Source organism: Mercurialis annua, linkage group LG3 (assembly GCF_937616625.2).
Source record: "Mercurialis annua linkage group LG3, ddMerAnnu1.2, whole genome shotgun sequence".
NCBI classification, from domain to species: Eukaryota; Viridiplantae; Streptophyta; class Magnoliopsida; order Malpighiales; family Euphorbiaceae; genus Mercurialis; species Mercurialis annua.
The window spans coordinates 72,321,290-72,343,278 of record NC_065572.1 but is presented as its reverse complement, the minus strand read 5'-3'; the positions used below and the strand labels follow the sequence as shown (position 1 = coordinate 72,343,278).

The following is a 21,989-nucleotide window of genomic DNA, read 5'->3' as shown; positions in this document are numbered from 1 at the left end:
CTACTGATCTACGGTAAGTTAGTTTAGGGGTTTTATTAATTTTCATTTGTTTTATTAATGTGTTTTAGTTATTTATTTTTTTTATTTATTTTAACAAAAAAAATAGTTGCTGCCGGCCACCCTCCACTGCCGCCGGCGCCGCTGCCTTTCTCCGGTCTCCGGCCACCCTCCACTGCCGCCGGTGCCGCTGCCTTTCTCCGGTCTCAGGTCAGTATAAATCATTCAATTAGTTTTGTTTATTTTATTAAATTTAGGTTTAAATTAGATTAGTTAATATTATTAAAATTAGGTTTAAATTAGATTAGTTTTGTTAATTGATTAGGTGTTTTTTTAAATTAGATTAATTGATATTAATAGATTAGATTAAATTATTGTTTATTAAAATTTGTAAGTTTATTTAAATTAGGTTGGTATTATTTAAATTTACATTTTATTTAAGTTGGTAACTTTTATAATAATATGATAGTTATATAAAATTAGGTTACTTTTTATATTTGTGTAAATCTATTAAAATTAGGTTAGTAAAGTAGACTAAATTTGTAATTGAAAAGAATTGAAAAGAATTGTTTTTTATTTTGCTTGGTAAAATTAGGTTATTTTATTAATACTATTTTATTTAGATGTTAGTTAATTAGGCTATGCATGTAAATAGAATAGTTAATTTTTTTAATAGTTGATTAATTTGGTTAAGTTTTATGTGAATTGGATTGTAATCGTAAATATACGTTTAATTGTGTTACTTGTTAGTTTTGAGAATTTAGCGTATTTAGTTAATAATAACTGTAATTAATATAATACTATCTGTAATATGAAACAGTTTAGATGAATGGTGTTGGTTATGTGGAAATGTGTATTGTTTGCTTGCAGGATTTCCCTGAAAAATGGGTGATGCTCATTTTTAGGGGAAATGCTGCCGGATTTTCGTTAAAAATATTATATCACTTAGAAAATTGAAAAAAATGTATCTTGATAAAGTATTAATTTGTATTGTTATAATCTGATCCAAAACTATTAATGTAGGTTTGTTTCTGAAGATTGCTGATAGCCGCTGATCATAGCCGCTGTTGTTTGTTTACATCGCTTATCTCCTATTTATTGCGGTTCTGCTCTTCAACAAGTAAGTGTTACTGCATTTTTGTATTCAATTTATAGTATTTAGAGTAAATTGAATAACAATTAAATTTATTTAACAAAGATTTTATTCACACCGAATAAAATCTTACCTAGCCGTAGAAACCCGTCCCGTGTGTTCAAGCGATTGAACGACACGGGATTGTACGTGTGTACAGTTCGTAAAACTGCCGTCGTCTGCGTAATTTGATCACGAAAAAACATATATGTATGGATATGGTATAAAAATATTCGGTAGTTTTCTGGCGTATGTTCTCCGGGTGGCTATTTAATATAGGCTGTGTAACGCTTATTCCTTACGGAATATATAATTAGCGTTACACACCCTATATTATGTAATGCACCTGGGGAACGACGCCGGAAGGCTGCCGAATATTTTTTCCGTATTCATGCATATATCGTGATCGAATTATGGGGCGCCAGTTTTGCGAATGGGATAGGACCCTACCCTTTTAGCAGTCAATTACATTGACTTTGCTATGTTGAGCTTATGAACCAGTACGTAATTGTACGTCCTCCAGAAATGAATCCAGACCGCAGCTGGATGTATACGAGGCATGACAGAGGCTTCCTGCCGCCAGATTTTTTCCCTAATCTTGAAGAGTTCGTGAATTTTGCTGTACAACATCCCGAGTGTATGAATGGAGAAGAGATAAAATGCCCATGTTCTAGGACAAAATGTAGAAATACGAATTTTCGAGATGTCGAAGTTGTGAAACTACATGTCTTGCAGTCTGGGTTTGTTCCAGATTACTATGTCTGGATTCACCACGGTGAGGTGAATGTCCCTCCTGTTGTTCAGCAGCCGGTTAATGAATACGATTACTATAATGAGGGAGGGGGAGATTTAAACTCCGGTCAGAGAATGGTTATTGATGCTGCTGGTCCTGAAGTTTTTGAGGAAGAGACCCCGAATGAAGAAGCTCAGAAGTTTTTTGATATGATGAGTGCGGCAGAAGAAGAAATATGGCCCGGAAATAGCAGACACTCACCCCTGTCCGCATCTGTTGAAATTTTGGATATTAAGTGTCGACATCAGGGGTCGATATCTTTAATTGACGACACCTGCCGTTTATTACAAGAACTGCTTCCAGAGAACAACAAAATGCCGAAAAATTTTGCTAATATCAAGAAGCTGGTGAAAGGTCTCGGGTTGCCGGTTGAGGTTATTGAGTGCTGTTTGCACAACTGTATGATTTACTGGGGGGCGGACGAGGATTTAACCCACTGCAAAGTTTGCACATTTCCTCGGTGGAAACCTGTTACGAAAAGCAATTCGGCCAAAAGAAGGGCTAACGTTCCTTATAAAAAAATGTTTTATTTCCCTTTAACTCCGAGGCTGCAAAGGTTGTACGCTTCCAAAGCCACGGCTAAACATATGACATGGCACGCTGAACATGAAATGGAAGACGAGAAGATGTGTCATCCTTCTGACTCTCCGGCGTGGAAACGGTTCAGTGAGTTGCATACAGATTTTGCTGATGAAACAAGAAATATCAGACTAGGCTTATGTACTGACGGGTTTCAACCATTTGGTAGTTTTGGAACACAATATTCTTCCTGGCCAGTCATTGTGACGCCGTATAATCTGCCTCCAGGCATGTGCATGAAGGATGAGTTTATGTTTTTGACAATACTTGTCCCGGGACCTGGAAATCCAAAAGACCAGATGGATATATTCCTGCAGCCGTTAATAGCGGAGTTGAATCAATTGTGGGAATCTGGAATTCGGACGTATGACGTTCAAAAGAGGCAGAATTTTCAAATGAGGGCGGCGCTTATGTGGACAATTAATGACTTTCCCGCTTATTCAATGTTGTCTGGGTGGAGCACATCAGGAAGACTGGCATGTCCGCATTGTATGGAAAATACCGAGGCATTCACGTTGCCCGATAGTGGTAAACAGTCCTGGTTTGATTGCCACAGAAAATTTTTACCTACGGGCCATCATTTTCGTCGGAATGTTACTGAATTTCGAAAAGGCAAACAAGTAAAGCACAAATTTGGAGGTGTGAGGACTGGAGATGAAGTATTAGCAGAGGTTGACGGTCTGGGGTTTAAGAGGGCTTATGAGACAGATGCTAAGGCTACGAATGCTGATCTATCTAAAGGCCGTGGTTGGAATCGAAAGAGTATCTTTTGGGATTTACCGTATTGGAAGACAAATGTAATCCGGCATAATCTCGATGTCATGCATATTGAGAAAAATGTATTTGACAACGTTTTTAATACCGTACTCAATGTACCTGGTAAGACGAAAGACACGGCAAAATCTAGGGCAGAGCTGAATAAGATTTGTGATCGTCCCGGTCTAGCACAAGATCAGGAAACCGGTAGATATCCAAAGGCTTTGTATGCTTTGGACAGGGATTTAAAAAAGATTTTGCTCGAATGGATTCAAAAGTTAAAGTTTCCGGACGGTTACGTGTCCAACTTGTCAAGGTGTGTTGATTTAAACAGTTTGAAGATGATGGGCATGAAAAGTCATGACTGTCATGTCTTCATGCAACGACTTTTGCCAATTGCTCTCCGGGAGCTTCTTCCGCCCGAAGTGTGGGAACCTTTAACTGAGCTAAGTATCTTCTTCAGGATACTGTGCAAGTTGGAACGTATTTTTCCACCGAGTTTTTTTAATTCGATGGAACATCTCCCGGTACACCTTCCATACGAAGCTATGATGGCAGGACCTGTTCAGTATCGTTGGATGTATCCGTTTGAAAGGTACTACATCTACAGTTCTATTTCATCGATCGAGTGGTTGGTACATGCATGAACTAATTATTTGATTATGCAGATACCTGAGAAAACTAAAAAATAAGGTCTCGAATAAAGGCAGAGTGGAAGGAAGCATCAGCAGCGGATATTTATTAGAGGAAACAGCGAAATTTGCATCTTTCTATTTCAAGGATGGTGATCCGATGCTACCATGTCGGATGCAAAGAAATGAAGTTTGCGAAATGGACGTTGATGATGATGTCGACAGATTATCCATTTTCAAACCGAAAGGGCGACCTATAGGTGCTTCTCGGAACAGATATCTGGATGATGCTGAATATAATGCTGCCCGAAGCTATATCCTTCTGAATTGCACTGAAATCGAACCTTTCAGAGAGTATGTCTTCATATCCACATTTAAGTTCAATATTGAAGAATTTTATACAATTTGTCTTAATTCGCTCGTATTCTTGTAAATAGAGTTTTTGAAGGCGAGTTGTATGAAATCAACCCCGAAATCACACAGACCGAAGTTGTAGTCAAGTTGGAGAGTGAATTCGCCTTTTGGTTCGAGCAATATGTAAGTATTTATGTTGTTTTATCGTCGTAGTTGTATATATTATCGTGTTGATCCGTATAAATAATTGTGCTACAGGTGAAAGACCAAACTGTCTGTACCAATCCCTATATTCTAAGTCTTGCAGAAGGACCGCTTAGATCGGTCAAAACATTCAAGGGGTATTGTGTGAACGGGTTTAAATTCAATACTGAAGAATATGGGGAGGATCGGGTTACAATGAATAGCGGAGTTTGTGTAAAAGGATCACTCTACGGTCCGGCTGAAAGCGACTTTTATGGAGTGTTGACTGACATTATCGAGTTAGAGTATCCAGCTCTACCGATAAAAAGGACGGTCTTATTTAAATGTAATTGGTTTGATCCTACGAAAAAAGTTGGTATGTTAGCCCATCCTCGGTATAACATAGTGGATGTTAATCACAGAAAGAGGTACAACAAATATGAACCCTTCATTTTAGCTGAACAGTCCGATCAAGTACATTACTTACCTTATCCTAGCAAAAGGCGAGACAAAAAAGACTGGTGGGCAGTATGCAAGATAAAAGCTCGCTCTGAGATAGACATGCCTGCAACAACTGTTCCAGCTTTCCAAGATGATAGTGCAGATCATCTGCTCGATGTCATAACAAATGAAGAACCGACAAATTTAGTTGATCCGAATGGCGAGGCGGACGAGGCTGCATTACACAACCCTCCATTAGTGGAGACGGAAGATGATTATCCACCATCTTCATCAGACGATGAAGACATTGGAGCGGCAGATAATATAGAAATTGCATGATTCGTTTAAGTGTCATTTATGTAGAATTTTGACTTTTATTTACATTTGTTGATGTGGTAACTTTATTTTGTTAATTATAAATTATGTGTTATGGTTTTTATAATAGTTGTGTTTATTTTTTTCTTGTCGAATATTTTTTTGTAATCTTTTTTGCAGATATGAGAGGTTCAGGTGGTTCTTCTGCCGGCCGAGGCCGCGGTCGGGATACAGTTCAGGGACGCGGACGTGGACGCGGCGACCCAGAGCAGGATGCCCCTGAGGACTCGGATCCCGGGGCTGAGCAGCAGGTGCTAGCTGCTAGACCTGCGCCGCGGAGAGCGGCGAGACAGCCGCAACCACAGGGCCAGCCACCAGCGACGGACGAGACTGGGAGGGTTAGAGTTACACCAGATGCTGCAAGGTATGATTGACAACTTTTTTTAAAAAAATAATTTAATTTAAAAAATGTGAAAACTAAGTGTTTTTTGTAATGTGCAGAGAAAAATTACTGGATAGCAGGAACGACAGCGGGACAGCATCTAGGGCGATCTTGCCCATTTTCCGATCTAGATGGTTTGCTGAGGGTTCCTCGTGGAAGAAGATTACAGCAGAGCATAAGGGATTCTACTTCGAGGAGTTCAAGGTTGTTAAATATTTAAAATTTTAAATATATGTTTAACTTTCTTTTTGATTTCTAATTATATTTATTTTTTAATGGTTTGCAGAAGGGTTTTTGCTGGGACCCGACCTACCCTGAGGATCTGATTAGAGGGGTCTTCTACCGACATGCGGGCAATCGGTATAAAGATACTCTCCACAACATGAAGCCGGATAAAAAAGAGGGCAGTGTTAGTGCTGATACTTGGGCGTCATGGAAGCGAGACTGGGATACTGCTGAGGCTAAGAAAAAGTCCGATATAGCACGAGCTAATCGGATGAGTGAGCCGTCCGGAGCTGGCACCGGACCTGTTCGACATACCGCAGGATCGCGATCGGCTACGAGGCATAAGACAGTTATGGTATGTTTTTAATATTAATAATCATGTTAAATATTTTGTTTATCTATTAATTAATTTGTTCATTTCATATAATAGACTGAGGAGCTTGGTCGAGAGCCCACTTTGGCTGAGTTGCATGTACGGTTGCACCTGACCAAAGCAGATCGGACTGTCTTTGTTGACAAGAGATCAAAGGATAAAAATGTAAGTTTATTTTAACCTTAAGTGACTGTTTAATATGACTTATATATAACTTTAATTATATAGACGTTGTTTATAGGATGTTTACGTGTTTGTTGTGGGTGTTGTGATTGCTGTTACTTATAGTTGAACAGAGTGTCTGTAGTTTTTGCAGGATGTCCCTGAAAAATGGGTGATGATCAAATTATAGACAAAATGCTGCCCAATTTTAGTTAGAAATGTAGGTTTAACTAATTTAAAAATTTGTATTTTTTAAATCTCATGACCGTTTTCAGGCAGAGCTTGCTGCAGCAACACAGTCTCAGGCAGCTGGAGAAGGGAGTTCGTCGACTCCAGAGCCGATCGACGAGAACGAGCTGTTTTTGTCTCTCGAGGCAGTCAAGAAGCAGCGAGTCTACGGTATTGGATCGGCTTCAGCATCCTACATCGGCCAGAGCAGCGCTAGCCGATTGCGCCGCGGCGGATCATCCCAGCAGGGGAACGTTAGTACTGAGGACATAGAGCAGCGTATTGCTAGGGAGGTTGAGGAGCGGCTCGAGCAGCGGATTCGTACTGTGGAGGCGGGTTTCGAAGAGCGGGTCGAGCAGCGGATCCGTAGTGTGGAGGCGGGTTTCGACGAGCGGATCCGTACTGAGCTTGCGCGGCTGATGACTACACTCCCACCCGAGTTACGCCCGCAGTTCCCACCACCCCCACCCCCTCCTGCTGATGACACCACCAGTTTAGAGTAGGCATGTGATACACTTGGACATATTTATGTTTTTTTTTCGTATACTTTAATATTAATGTTTTTTGTATGCTTTTTGACGTTTATATATATATATATATATATTACGGATTTGGTTATATATATTTATTGTTTCTTATGTATGTGAATGGTATATTTAACAGGTCTAACGAATAACAGAAAAAATATGAAAATAAGCCGTAAAAAAATAAAATTTTGCAAAAAATAGGTAATTTAGCGACTACCTGTTTTAACTTTAGCGACGGATTTTCCGTCGCTAAATTAACATGACACGACTGTTTCTTGCAATTGGCGACGGAATTTTCCGTCGCCAATTGCAAGAAACAGCGACGGAATTACCGACGGAATTTCCGTCGCCAAGTTAGCGACGGAAATTCCGTCGGTAATCCGTCGGAAAATTGGTCGGCTGGCCGACCAATTTACCGACCTTCTGCCTCCAACTTACCGACGGAATATTCCGTCGGTAAGTTGGCGACAGACAGTGTTTTGGGTCGCTATTACAATTAGCGACCCAAAATTTACCGACGGACGCAGTCCGTCGGTAATCCGTCGCTAATTGTAATTAGCGACGGATTTCAGGTGTTCAGCGACGGAAATTTCCGTCGCTAAACACCTGTTTTCTAGTAGTGTGTTAGCTGAGATAAACATTCTGTTGCCTTGATCGGAGTGTTAGATGCGTGTTGCATAGGGAACATTCTCGTGTGTCAGAGATCCTTCCATGGTCCCCAAAAATTACATGCATACTAATCCGAGATACGATACCTCCCGAGATATCCGTTATTTTATTACATCGCAGTTGCTTATATGAGGAGATGACTGGCATGTAGCTATACCTTGTATCTCGGTCATCCCGTAGTATATCTCAGGATGGCCTTAGCTTTGACACTAGTTATATAAAGTACCTCGGTCGATCTGTCAAGGGTATATAGCTTACTCGTTTGACTTAGTGATATTACATATTGGTGAGGTTGCTTCACCCTTATGACATATTACCACTACATTGTCAATGGATTTGTCAAAGATCAAATTTGTTATTTTTATTTATAGAGATTTTTATACCATATTAAATAGTTAAAATAACTATAACTACAATTAATGAAATATTTTTTAAAAATAATTTTAACGGTCTGGGAAAATAATTCTAGTAGTAATTTTCTGAAATACATGTTTTGTTAACTTATTTACACTTTTACCTATCGAGATTTGATTTTCTTTTTTGACTTTTTTTATTTACAAACAATACTTTTTTTTTTAATTTCACAAATATCTTTTTCGGTGTCCAATTTCGGTTTTTAGTTTTTCCTGTTCGGTCGACCGAACCGACCGATTGCACAACCCTATTTTTCAATTTTTAATGTTTTTATAGATATTTTTCTTGGAATTTTTTTATTTTTTTATAGTGTAACAATAGTGTATATATAGTGTTTTTATAGTGTAAGATTAGTGTATATATAGGGTATACATAGTGTATTTATGGCATTTTTTAGTGTTTTTTGTGATTTAGACCATAAACACTGCAAATACACCATAAACACTGTAAATGCACCATAAATATACTAAAAACGGCAGAAATACAGTATAAATACACGAAAACGTAAATATATTATAAAATTACTATAAATGCACTATAAATCAATTTGTTTTTAACAAAATCAGTAGCAATAAATAATCTACGAATAAGAGAAAAACAAAATAAATAATTATATGAATAACAGAATATTTTTATAAAAAAAATTATAGATTTACAATAATTTATTTACAAAATATTTAAATCATTACAAAAAGTCTAAAAAACTACACAAATCTAAAAACGAGTCGAGAAATCCATAGCGCGAACGGAGAAGACGAACGGATTAGCGCGAACGGAAAAGACGAACGAAAAAACGACTGAAAACGACGAGAAATCCATCAGAAGTAGACGAACGGAAGCGCGAACGGAAAAACGAACGGAAAAGTAACCGGAGGAGACAAATTGAAAATTAAACAAAAAAGAAGAAGAAAATAAGAAGAAAAGAAGAGAGAATTTTGAGAGAAAAGAGAGAGAATAGATAGAAAATAGAGTAGCTATGTAAAATTTTAATCTAAAATGAGATAAAAAAAATTTATACAGTGGATATTTTTAATAAATAAGTTAGTTTATTAGGTAGCGTAGAAAATAAGGGAAAATAGGCTAAAATGGTGTAAATACTTTGCCAAAATCAGTTATTTGGAAAATACTCCCATAATTTTATAGTCATGAGCATTAAAATATTTAAAGTTTACCTTTCTAGTATTATGAAAATTAGCATGTTAATATATTAAAATAATTTTATTATTATAGAATATTTTTAAAAAAACTTTAAACAAGTTAATAAATTATAAAAATAGTATAAAGTATTGAATTACATTTTATTTTTATTAATTAGACTCACTATCTATTATTTGCTATTTTAATATGATTATTGAATTTAAAAAATTGATGGACCATCGTGTTAATATTATTGTTTAGGGATATTATTATCATTTTAACATAATTATGATAGATAAAATTGTCTTCCTAATAAAACAACTTATGAATTATGAATTTAAGTTATGTATCAATTTGAAATACATAGATAAACAAATCTTACATGAGTGCTCCTGCACACCATCCTCATTTCCATTAACGAAGAGACTATCTTATCAATTTTCGATTCGTCTCTGATAGTTTGCAGTTGCACGATCTTCTGTCTCCTCACAAAATCAATTTTTTTGATATTTTAAAATCTATTCAAACCTATAAAAAAATTATAAATCTATTTTAATTTGTCTAATTCACCAAAACACTATCTAAATTTTTAAAAACGGTTTAATATTTTAAAAACTAATTAATTAATATGAACCATGTAATTGGTAACTTTTCTTCTTTCTAATTTTCTAAAAAAAATTACAAATTCAATTGACATATAGATATAATTAAATTAATTTTGAAAAGTTTAATAAATATCCAGCAAAGTTGTCAAATTAAAATAGATTTAAAAATTTGAAAAGTTCAAATAGATTTTTAAAAGGGTTAATTACATATAAAATCACCACCTTTACACGAATTCTAAAAAATAACACGACCTTTAAAACGTGTCAATTCAGGGCATCACCTTTCATTTATTTTTAAAAATAACATGGACACGTTTTTAGATAAAATTTTGCTGACTTGGACACCCAATAGGAGTGACACGTGTCATGCCACGTCAGCAAAAATGCCATTAAAAATGTGCCCATGTTGTTTTTGAAAAGAAATGAAAGGTGGTGCCCTGAATTGCCACGTTTTAAAGGTCGTGTTATTTTTGCAATTTCGTGTAAAGGTGGTGATTTTATATGTAATTAACCCTTTTTAAAAAGTGACAAAAGTTTGACTTTTTAACACTATTATATTATTTCTTTGTTGAACATATGCTTAAATTAGATTCAAAGTAATTTAAAACAGACTTGCATGACTAATCAGAAAAGAGGAAACTTTATTATAGTTTTTATATTCAATTAAGCATGAGGTTTTCTTTTTAAATTTCTTTTTCGTTCCATTTTTGTCTCCTTTGCTAGAATTTTTTTTTCTGCATATGTTTTTTTTTAATGATTGATCTATTTAAATAATCGCAGAAAGTATAATGATGATAGTGATGACATTAGTAAGGACGATCATTACTAAGAACTAAGTAAGATTAAGGAAAACTGAGGTTATTATTATTGGTGCTTAATAATTCTTTGTAATTAATTTCCTTTCTCATTAGAGGATAATTTTCTATAATTGCTTCAAGGAAAATTAGATTATTTCATTGAATTATTCTAAAACTGTGGTGGAATCCTACTAGAAATAAATTTAAAAAAAGAATCGCTCCTGTATTTGAAAAGAATTGTTATATATTTTGATTAAAAATTCAGTAACTAAATTGAATTACAGAAAGTCTGCTAGAAAATGCGGGATATGTCAAGTCGGGTCCCAGAGAAAAAGATTTTTCAAAGTCAAATGCTTATTATTTAATTAATTAATTAATCATAATTATTGCAATCTACTACTTTTTAAGCATTAACATTGTTCCCATGTTATATTATATTTATGCAATTAGTACATTAAGTATGATTATACAGCGGTTTTGCTGCTTAATTGGTTTCATTGTGGAACCCTAACAAGCACTTTAGACCTGCAAAACTGAAACCTGAAACTATGACATGGTACCATGCAATCTTTGTCATAAAGCTATACGATGCACGAAACTTTGAGGAAGGTGCAACAATTTATTTCTGAAATGTTTTGTTTCTGCAATTTTAAAAAACTCTTAAGAATTTGTCTCAAAGTCATTTGTGCAAATAACAAAAATTAAATATTCGTCTACTTCTTGAAACTTGCCTATAAGTAAAAACAATTCTAAAGAGTTGCCTATAAATTTAAAAAGAATATAATTAGTCACCCGCAAACTAATTTCTTATTTACATTAGTCATAATGCACAAACAAAAATTCTCGTTCTTCACAAATACAAAAAACCTAATTAGACTTATATTAAATGATTTATTTGTATTAATTGTAATTGTCATTTATTCATATAAAAATGTGCTTTTTTTATATAAATAAACTTTAATAAATATACAAATTTACTCTTTTTAATCTTCATAGATTTTTTTATTATTATTTACATGTTTTTTTTCCTTATATTTTTCAAAATATTATTTCGCGGTGTCCATTATCATGTCTGTTTTTGTTTTGGTGCAACATAATCATAAAGATCCAAAACTATTCATATCTAGATTTATTCTTTTAGAAAATAAATAATTATTTGGGTGGCAAATAGCTCGCAATATCTCCACATAAAATATGTGGTAGAAAGCAACAATTCATTGAATTGCAATCCACAATATTATGTTTTGTCTCTTATATTGTATGGCATGGTGGAGTTTCTTCTGGCGAGTTAGTACGATGTAATATTGCATACATTTTAAGTACGTTTCTTCTTCTATAATGCTAAACTCAACCAATTAAGTTCAGAGATATTCTAAAATTTTATTTAAATTTAGGGTTTCTATAATTAATTAAACATAAAAAGGTAAAAAAGACCCAAATCTATAAAATGGGCATGCATATCCTTTGATTAGACCTAAATCACATTGAAGAAGTCCCACCAATAGAATATTGATGTTAGAAAAAGTAAGCAAAATTTGGTGGAGTATATTGAACAAAGAAAATGCCTTAAATATGACACTCATTTTCTATTTATGGCTATAGTACAAAGTAAGATGTTCAATCAAATTTTGGAGGGGTCGTCTGTGCTTACAAATTTACATATTTATACATATTATTATAATATGATTTTTTTTTATCCGCACCGCACTACCACATAAGTCACTTTCAGCAACACTCGACAAGTGTTACTGTATGTACAAAAACTGTTGCCTTAGGTCTATTGCAACGCTTTTCAATCGGCTACATTTGCGGCCGCTGCAATAGGTTTTGATAGCTATTGCAACCGTTTTTTTATACTATTGTAATACAAATAAAAGCGTTGCAATTCATAACAAAAGCAGCGGTGTCAGACATTTACTGTAGCAGTTTTGTAATGCATTTTAGGCAACATTTATTTTTTTAAGGCAACGATTTATATAGTACTTTAGGCAACATTTATTTTTATAAGGCAACGATTTGTATAGTACTTTAGGCAACATTTATTTTTATAAGGCAACGATTTGTATAGTACTTTAGGCAACATTTATTTTTATAAGGCAACAATTTGGATAGTACTTTAGGCAACACTTATATATACTGATGCAATGGTTTATATAGAATACGCAACAGTTTATATTTAAAGAACAAGAATTAAAAGCGGAAACTAAAATTATACGCTAAATTTAGAAACGGAAAATATTCACTAAAATGCGATAACAGAGAATATTCACCAAAATTAGAAAACGGAAAATATTCATAAAATTCAAAATCGGAAAATATTTCATCCATCCATTACATTACAAACAGAAAATGTTCACCAAAATCGGTCTTGAACTTGTAATAATTTATTATTCTTCTTTAATCTGCAAATATAAACTCTCCATTTATCTCCGATAGTTTTCAAAACCTATCTTTTGCCTTCCTCAAAAACTATGTACCTTTTCTGCAATAGAATTTCAACAATAATTTATTAAAACATACTCAATTATTAATCATGAAAAGAATCAAATCCAAATGAGTAAAATCGGACTCATACCTGAATGTACGTTCATAGTTCTTATAAGGCACCTTACGCCAGGTATCATAGTCTAAAGGAGCAAGTCCAGAATGGCGAGCTATTGTACTCCTGTTGACTTCACTTCACTGACTTTTCTGGTTATCTAGGTGAATGTCAGACCTGCATCTTCCAATCTCTTTGACAACAAACCAAATAAATAGATAGCTACAAATCCAAAATATTAAGCCAAACATTACTTTACTCACCTCGAGGAAGAAGCATACCATTGCCATCGACCATTGCTAACTGTTGATACACATAAAAGCTCCCTTTAGATTAAAAATCTCAGTTCAAATTCTCCATTGAATTGAATGACTATAAATGTTAAAAAAACAAAATAAAAAAATGAAAGAAAAGGAGAGCACATAATAAAAATTTAAATCTGTTCTCGATAATTTTAGAAACCTTTTGAGCGTATTTACACATTCTGAGTTCTATTATTGCACATACATAAGTAGAGGTCTTACATGAGAAGAAATTTGAACTTACTTCATCAAATGGTAGCAAGTGGAAGAAAAAAGAGAAACAGGAACCAATGTCGAGACAGGAGGAAAAGAATGCAAACTACCCCTTGCAAAACAAACTCAGGCAGAATCCACACGTTAACAGCAGCTGTTGCTTCAAAAGGATTCATGTGGTCAACCTCCAAGTCAGTTAAGACACACAAGCTGCCAAAGAAAAAACAACTCACTATTTTCTGCTTATAATAAACACATCAGCTTCGTAAAATAGCAGAATGAGAGTTCCACTTATCAAACTCAGTAATTCTACAAATTAAAAGCTAGAAAAACCTGCAGTAGAAGAAGAATCTTCTTTATTTTGTTGAAAAAAATTAAAAATGCCTGTAAAATTAAATTAGAGTCATAAGTGTACGACAAATCAAGGATTTGAATGCTAAATGAGAACATGGGATAAAGCATACCAACCTGAACCAACAGATAATACTAAATATGGAAAATCTTGATAAGGATACATTAACACATAAATAAAAAATACGTTTACAAATTCAGAGAATGAACCGATAAACACAGAAACAACATAAAGGAAGAATTGCACTTTAAGAGATTCATTCAGAAGACAATAATATCAAAAACATAAATAGTTAGACGTCAAGAAGACAATCAAGACTTGGCATTTCATTTAATATATAAAACACCATAGCCTTTCATATCAACATAGAACGAACCATGTCGAAGCATTGGAAGTTTCAGACTTTTGCCTATTAGTATTGATTTCTTAGCCTCCTTTCGTTACTCAGCATGCCCAAACCTCCATTAAAATGCAAACGAGATATACATAATCAGAATGAACCGATAAAGAGAACAAAATTCAGTGCAATGTTCAGAAATTCTTAGCCCCCTGACTGTCACAAAACCATACCAACTAAGTCCAGAAATTCAGTGCAATGTTCTAAACGTAAGTATATATAAAGAGAACAAAATTCGTGACTTACAGAACCTTCCTCCTCAACTTGAAGTGACTTCATAAGGGTCTTTCTAAACACCTCCAACTGGAAAAGCAATATGAATAGTACTAATTATTAGATTATAAACCCAAAAAATCACCAATTTAGCCTGGCCTGTGCAATTTAAGCATTAACTGTAGTTCTAATTAAAATTTTCAAAATTATAATTATCATGATACTGTAATTCAATTTAAATCAAACTCATTACAATCACAGATAAACAAATGCAATGAAAATTCAATATAATCAATTCAATTACCTTTAAAACATCTCTTTGAAGCTTATTTACAGTGTTAGACAATGAAGCTTTCTCATTCAATAAATTCTCCTGCAAATTAAGACAACAAAAACAAATTAATTAATAAGTTAATTTGAAACATGAATGTCATAAAATAATATACTTACCTAGCCATAGCTGCAACAGGATCCCATGAGTAAAGAACATCATCTTAGCATCATCTTCTCCAATCTTACCCTTTAAAGTTGTAATTTCAAACCTTGTCTAGATCACTTGCAAGAAAATTTTACTATCTAATTTAATCATCACAAATTGCATACAGGTAGTAATAACAATTTTCGTCATAATGTATAAACCTAAAATCACATTATAACATGATAATCAATTAAGAATTGATTACTAATATATAATTATCTAATCGTCTAAAAAGTTTGTCCTGATAATACAGCAAAATCAACGATCAAATGCAATTAAATTGAAAGTGATAAAAATAAAATTCAAATACCTGGCAATCAGCAAAGGAACAGAAACCGAAGAGGCACGACAAATAAAGAACTTCTCAGTGACCGCGAGAGCCGAATCACCTACTATGCTGAAGTAATATAAGGCAACGATGATTTCACGACGGTAGAGGCGGAGACGGCGGAGGAAGGCTGTTGCCTGTTAAAACCCTAAAAAGGAGAAACGGAGAGAGCAAAAGTTAGAATGTTGAAATCTCGCGATAGTTTCAGACTTAAGAGATAAATTGAAGCAATTAGCAATCAATTTTAGAGATTAATAAATGAAATAGCTATAATTATATTTGCAAACCAACATCAGAGAATATCGATGAACCTTTTTTTTTGCCAAATGATGAAGCTTATTGATTGTTGAGATTTACATTGGTTTGATTATTTTAGGGTCTGGTCAAGTAATTTTTATTGCAATATTGAGTAGTCGTTTATTGTTTATTAGGACTTGATATAGTTAAAAATATAATTTGAAAGAGGTAATAAAAGACAACAGTTTAAAAGTGTTACTAGATTCAGTTAAACTGTTGCATTTTCTTAATCTAATGCAACCGTTTTTTATATTTGTTGCCTTACGTTGTAAATTTTTGAATTTTGTTGATTTTTTTGTAACGGTTTTTAATTGTGACTTTTCTGTTGCCTTATATGTACTATTGCAACGGTATCGATAGTGTTGCTATGCTAGTGTTGCTGAAAGTCACATATGTGGTAGTGCCGGTTTCTTATAAAATATATTATCTTTAAATTGTGATATGAATTTATGTGAATATGAATTTTCAAAGACTTGGACTAGACATGAAATTATTCCCATATAGTATGATAATATAGGGCATACATTTTTTGTGATTGATCATTTCATGTCGAACCCACAAACGCCACAAATGTGAGTTGCTTCAGTCACTTCACGTTAATTGCCACCTATAACCCACCAATTTGAATATTTTTGGGTGTTGCGTTATTATTTTCTTCACTAATTAATACTTGGTAGATATGGAATTGTTTTGGCAGATTTGGAGAGAATTTCATCCATTGTCGGATTGTTTGGAGTCACTATTTTGAGAAACCCTAAGTTTAATAGGCTGCTTTCAAGTGATTAATTAGTTGAATTTTTGCTCTCTCAGAATCACATAATTTTTTATTATGTATTAATTCTTTCTATTGTTATTATTATAAAACAATAAGCATATTTGTTTATTATGTAAATATTGATGGAGTAAATCTAAACTTGACAAACGGGTTGGGATCGGTGTTTTGAAAACTAAATGAAATCGGTGGCCGTACTGAGGCTACCGTTCTCGCGCGGTTCAACTTGCGGTTTAACTACTCGAGTAAAATTATATGAAAAATAAATTTTAAACACGGTTTATAATTCAACCATCAGCTTAATTGGTGCAACTGCCAATTTATTTGGTTCAATTACCGGTTGAACCGGTTCAATCTAGTTGGATTGAATTTCTGATTTTAGGGCTAATTTAATCAGGTAGCTTACCGGCCGATTTGATCCATCTGGTTCGGTCAGGTTTTCAATCATGGTTTCATTCATGATATAAAACACCTCCATTGATTAGTCCTATTTATACAAAATAAAAGGTGGGGAATTAAATTAATTAGGCTTTAATGAGCATTTTAAAAGACATATTTATAGTAATGAGTGTTTATCCCATGCAACCGTTGCGCCACGTCATTTTTACATCAAGCCAATGAGCATTTGCGATAGGGAATCTTTTAATTATTACTTTTTTTTTATCATTCAATTTTCCACATGGCTAACGCACAATTGGTTTGTTGCACGAATGACATGGCGCAACGGTTGTGTGCAATAATTTTTCTATAGTAATACTATAAAAAAAAATCGTTATGACCAATAAGAGAGAGTGATCTTATTGATATTTTACTTTATAAAAAGAAATAAAAACGTAACGATCACATCATTTATTTAAATGATAATCTATCATGTTTATAATGAATTTCTCAATGAAAATAAGTTACTTTTTATTTGTCCAACTTACATCCAAGTTCCAACAAATAGAAAAAACGCATTATTAAAACACTATGTAACTGTTTTAAATAAATAAAAAAATAAAAATAAAAAAAGCCACATCTAAAAAGAATGAAATGAAGGTTGATCATTTTTATTCTAGTTACTTATTCAAAAAACTCCACTGGTTCCAGATTAATGTCCTGTATTCATGTATCCCACAATAATTTAGCTAAAGTGCCTTTAAAAATCTACTGTTTTTGCATTTCAAAATTCCTGAGGTATTTTTTTAGGGGCGTTCAAATTTAATTTACATGAGGTGAGTAGGTAAACTATTTTTCAACAATTCTAACTCACCTCAGGTACAAAATTTCTCACCCCTTATTAAGCAACAGCAAAAAAGTTCTAGCAGGCCTGTGGATACTAGTGGGCCTCGCCCTAGTTCTTCCAAATAAAAATAAAATAATTAAATAAGAGAGAATTAGAGAATTATCTAAATAAGAAAAGTATTAGCAACTACTTACCATAAAGTTTGGACTTGACTTACATATCTATCCGTGTCAGCCAATTATTTTTATACCCTATCCTATTTGTGTTTTATACCTAAAAATTACTCCACCTGTTTTTATCATAACAAACTTCTTCTTTCTCCTCAAAATTTTCATCTCATCTTTTCTTTTCTTTTTAAGATCTCAAATTTTCTCAAATTTCACTATTTCTTCTTCAATATTCTTTCATACATTACGATCAATAAAAACTGCGGATTCAGTGAAAAAAAGGATATAGAATTGTTCAATCGAATTATTTTACAGTTTTAGTATGTTTAATTAGGTTTCAAAGATTTTCGAGATGTTTAAATAGTTTAAAACGTAATAAAAATTATATAACAGTTGCATACTGTTTCATTCGCTTATATTCAATTACGGTTTCAATTACGGTTTCAAACCGTTTACAAAGGTTTCAAACAGTCAAACAGTTTCTAAAAAACGCTTTTAAACAGTCTAAAAATAACAGTTTCAAACAGTTTCAAAAAACAGTTTCGAACAGTATAAAACAGTTTCAAACCGTTTACAAAGGTCTCAAACTGTCTAAAACAGATTCTAAAAAATACTTTCCAATAGTTTATAAAATAACAGTTTCAAATAGTATCAAACAGTTTCAAACCGTTTACATAAAAAATAACAGTTTCAAACCGTTTACATAAAAAATAACAGTTTCAAACCGTTTACAAAGGTTTCAAACAGTATAAAACAATTGCAAACTGTTTCCAAAGATCTCAAGCAGTCTAAAACAGTTTCTAAAAAATACTTTCAAACAGTTTAAAAAATAACAGTTTCAAACAGTATAAAACAGTTTACAAAGGTTTCGAACAGTATAAAACAGTTTCGAGAAAACAGTTTCAAACGATTTCTAAAATTAATTTAAAACATTTGAAAACCAGATCAAAATATCTTTAATGAAGAACATTATGATTTTTTCAAAAAAAATTTGTAAAAAATTCCAAAAAACGATGCTACAATAATTTAAAACAACATAGAAAGAAAAAAGTAGAAGAAGAAAAAGAAGAACTTTCTCATCTATCACCATCATATTATCTCTTAAACTCGTTTTATATTCAAATTTTTTTGTCTTAGAGTTCATTTGTATAATGTGGAAAATAGAAAAAGCAGATTCGAAAAAAACGAAGAAGAAAAAAGTTGCAGAGGAAAGAAGAAGAAGAAGAAGAATAAGAAGAAGAAGAAGAAGAAGAGAGAGAAAACGAAGAGAGAGAAAAAAGAAAAAATGAGAAGGAAGAAAGAGAAAAAGGAGAGAGAAAATGATAGAGAAAAGAAAAAAACGAAAAGAAAGGAGAAAGAGGAAAGAGAAAAAGGAGAGAGAAAAAAAAAGAAAAATGAGATATGCATGTATTTAAAAGTAGGAGAGTAAAAATACAAATAAATTATTTTGCTAATTGAGGTACAACTAAAAACAATAGAAAAATAGAGTAAAATAGTAAATTTTTGAAATTGAGGTATTTAGAACAAATAAGTTAAAAAAAGGAGTGTTTTGTGCAAATTCCTCATTAAATAACTGTAATACAAAAAAAGATGAAAACGTTTAAATACATTATAGACAAATAAAAAGTTTTTTTATCGAAGGCTAGAACTTCCATTAATAATAACAAAAATTACATAAACGGCTTCTCAACACATTAAGTAAACTGTTCTAGAGAGAATGATGAAAGTTGTAAAAATACATTGATCGAATAGGACTAAACTAACCACCAAAACTCATCCAAATACATAAGTCAAAATAACTAGATCTAAAAATTAAATCTAGTTAAAAGACAATAATAAATTGAGTAAAAGATCATTTTTCCTTTGAAGTTGGCACGAAATATCAAATAAACCCAACCTCGTAAAAACGGATCAAATCACTCCAGATCTATACTAAATCAGATCGGTATCACCCTTTTGACCAAAAGAGAGAGTGGTATTACATAATCTAAAAAATTAACTCTAGTTAACTCCAACTAATCTTAATTAAATTTTTAACTAAACCTAATTATTAAAACTCTAATTAAGAAAAAAACCCGGAGACATTTTTTGCCCTTTTTTCTAATTAGCCTAATTAAACAGTAAACACCACAATTAAACATAATCAGTCAACAACCACCATTATTATAATAATAAAATCAAATAAACAAACTACCCAAACTAACAATTCAAAATCAAAATCCAAAATCAAACTCAAAATCAAACAAACAAATTAAATAAAGAAAATGCGCCATCGATTCATCGACGGAGCAGCAACAACAATGGAGGGAATTGGTGGCGGCGACGAGTTTCTGAAGGAATCGGTGGCAGCAGGAACAACGGAGCATCTTCTTCCCATGTCGAACAACCGTCACAACTAACAACGGCCCATTTCTCCTCTCTACTCACCGGTGCCGGCTATAAAGTCAGTTCTTCTATCCTCCGTCATGTGAAGAATCGGCGGTCTGGTGTAGGAGAGAAAGACGAACAACAATGGTTCTTAGGAGCAGCGGGGACAGATTGAGGAGCAGCAGCGATGGGTTAGAGAAGAAGACGGCGGCGGGAATGGATATGAAGAAGAAGAAGATTTGATATCAAAGCTTGAATTATATTTTTTTGATGCTAAATTATTTTAGATTTGAAAATGAAAAGGGTGAAAAGAGATCCTTCATCTTTTATTTAAAACTAATTTTATTTGTTAAGTTTAAAAATATAGAAGATATATTTGAAATTTTAAAATATTTTGATGTCAATTTAAAGAATAAAATGAAAATAAAGGATTGTTTTAAACTTTTAACCATCTAAAACTGGAGAGTGTGTTCACTCTCGGGGATGAGAATGGGGAAAGAGGTATTTGATATGTTTTTGCATAGTTATGGAGTGATTTGATCCACTTTTACGAAATTGGGCTTATTTGATATTTCGTGTCAAATTCGGGTTTTTTTTTATCCTTTACTCATAATAAATTACAAATCTAAATAATTGCAATAAGAAAAGTCATAGATCTAAAATATAAAAAACAATAATCAAGTTGAAAAAATCGAAATTTGTAAATTAACCTTCCAAATAGACGATTTCTTTTAAAAACTTGATTTTTAAGGAAGACAATACTCCATAAAAACGATAAACTCATTGAAAGTAGACAAACACAAGATGAGAGAAACAAAAAGAAGCTTACTTATCAAATAAAAAGTTTAGACAAAATAATTTTGGGAGAATGAAGAAGTTAATAAACATTTTTTACTTGTTAATTAACATTTGAAGAAATTGTATAAGCGTTTGGCAGTAAATTGTTAAGCTGTGGGTTCAATTTTTCCTACGAGCACTCCCTCTTTCTAATTATATATATAATAAAAAAATATCTATAGAAATAAACACGCCCCTTCATATTTTCAAAAACAAAACAAAAAACACCCCCTCTCCAAAAAAAATATCAAATTTTATTTACATTAGCTTTATTTCGAAGGTGGTAAAGTAGTGATTCCGATTTTAGACTGAAAAGTCATCGTTTATTGTCATACTGTATAAATTGTTTTATTTTAGATATATGTTGAATTTTTATGTGTTTTTTTAACGTGTTATAATGTGTGTTGCTGATTTCAGTTAATATTGCTTGGCTCTATCCTTAGTTTTGAGATTGTCTAGTGTTTGTTCGAGCTTCGACTTCAAATTTTTTGCAGACTGAAATTGTGGTCTAATTATTAAAACTTATATGGAAGATAACATGTTAAATATGGAAATAATAGAGGTCTACATGATGCTTAGAAATTATCAACACTTGAATATTTTTAAAATTATTACTTTGTTAAAATTTCATTCTTAAATTCAGTTTTTTTCTTTTCATTGTAATTGAAGCTAGGTTTGTTGTTTGTTTTCATCTGTATTTTAAATATTTTATAATAGTTAATTTACGATGTACTTTGATGA

The 21,989-nt window shown here is 32.8% G+C and overlaps 2 protein-coding genes and 1 long non-coding RNA gene across 7 annotated transcripts; 2 read left to right on the top strand and 1 right to left on the bottom strand.

Moving 5' to 3' along the window:
* Positions 1-1,031: 1,031 nt before the first annotated feature.
* On the top strand, positions 1,032-6,417 carry LOC126673169 (uncharacterized). 2 transcript variants are annotated; one of them, XM_056104907.1, is made up of 5 exons: positions 1,032-1,117; positions 5,363-5,606; positions 5,684-5,828; positions 5,911-6,204; positions 6,280-6,417. In XM_056104907.1, the coding sequence occupies exons 2-5, from the start codon at positions 5,365-5,367 to the stop codon at positions 6,400-6,402; spliced, it is 804 nt and encodes a 267-aa protein (XP_055960882.1). In that variant the 5' UTR covers positions 1,032-1,117; positions 5,363-5,364; the 3' UTR covers positions 6,403-6,417. The 2 variants fall into 2 exon arrangements, with proteins under 2 accessions (XP_055960882.1, XP_050223126.1); XM_050367169.1 differs by lacking the exon at positions 1,032-1,117 and having other exon boundaries at positions 5,290-5,606.
* Positions 3,739-5,309, top strand: LOC126673168 (uncharacterized). The gene is made up of 3 exons (XM_050367168.2): positions 3,739-4,243; positions 4,327-4,426; positions 4,502-5,309. The coding sequence occupies exons 1-3, from the start codon at positions 4,050-4,052 to the stop codon at positions 5,204-5,206; spliced, it is 999 nt and encodes a 332-aa protein (XP_050223125.1). The 5' UTR covers positions 3,739-4,049; the 3' UTR covers positions 5,207-5,309.
* A 6,949-nt stretch (positions 6,418-13,366) lies between the features above and the next one.
* On the bottom strand, positions 13,367-15,318 carry LOC126674867 (uncharacterized). 4 transcript variants are annotated; one of them, XR_007639637.2, is made up of 6 exons: positions 15,228-15,318; positions 15,082-15,150; positions 14,811-14,867; positions 13,926-14,025; positions 13,564-13,603; positions 13,367-13,493 (listed from the first exon to the last, which is right to left on the bottom strand). It is a non-coding gene; the product is annotated as an uncharacterized LOC126674867 (long non-coding RNA). The 4 variants fall into 4 exon arrangements; XR_007639638.2 differs by having other exon boundaries at positions 13,367-13,603; XR_008790495.1 differs by lacking the exons at positions 13,367-13,493; positions 13,564-13,603 and having other exon boundaries at positions 13,866-14,025.
* Between the last annotated feature and the right edge of the window lie 6,671 nt (positions 15,319-21,989).

Coding starts and splice junctions, on each gene's coding strand:
- LOC126673169 (XM_050367169.1), top strand. CDS start 5,290: ATGTGTTATGGTTTTTATAATAGTTGTGTTTATTTTTTTCTTGTCGAA. Junction 5,829..5,910: donor TCTACTTCGAGGAGTTCAAG/GTTGTTAAATAT, acceptor AATGGTTTGCAG/AAGGGTTTTTGCTGGGACCC. Junction 6,205..6,279: donor CGAGGCATAAGACAGTTATG/GTATGTTTTTAA, acceptor TTCATATAATAG/ACTGAGGAGCTTGGTCGAGA.
- LOC126673168 (XM_050367168.2), top strand. CDS start 4,050: ATGCTACCATGTCGGATGCAAAGAAATGAAGTTTGCGAAATGGACGTT. Junction 4,244..4,326: donor GAAATCGAACCTTTCAGAGA/GTATGTCTTCAT, acceptor TCTTGTAAATAG/AGTTTTTGAAGGCGAGTTGT. Junction 4,427..4,501: donor CCTTTTGGTTCGAGCAATAT/GTAAGTATTTAT, acceptor ATTGTGCTACAG/GTGAAAGACCAAACTGTCTG.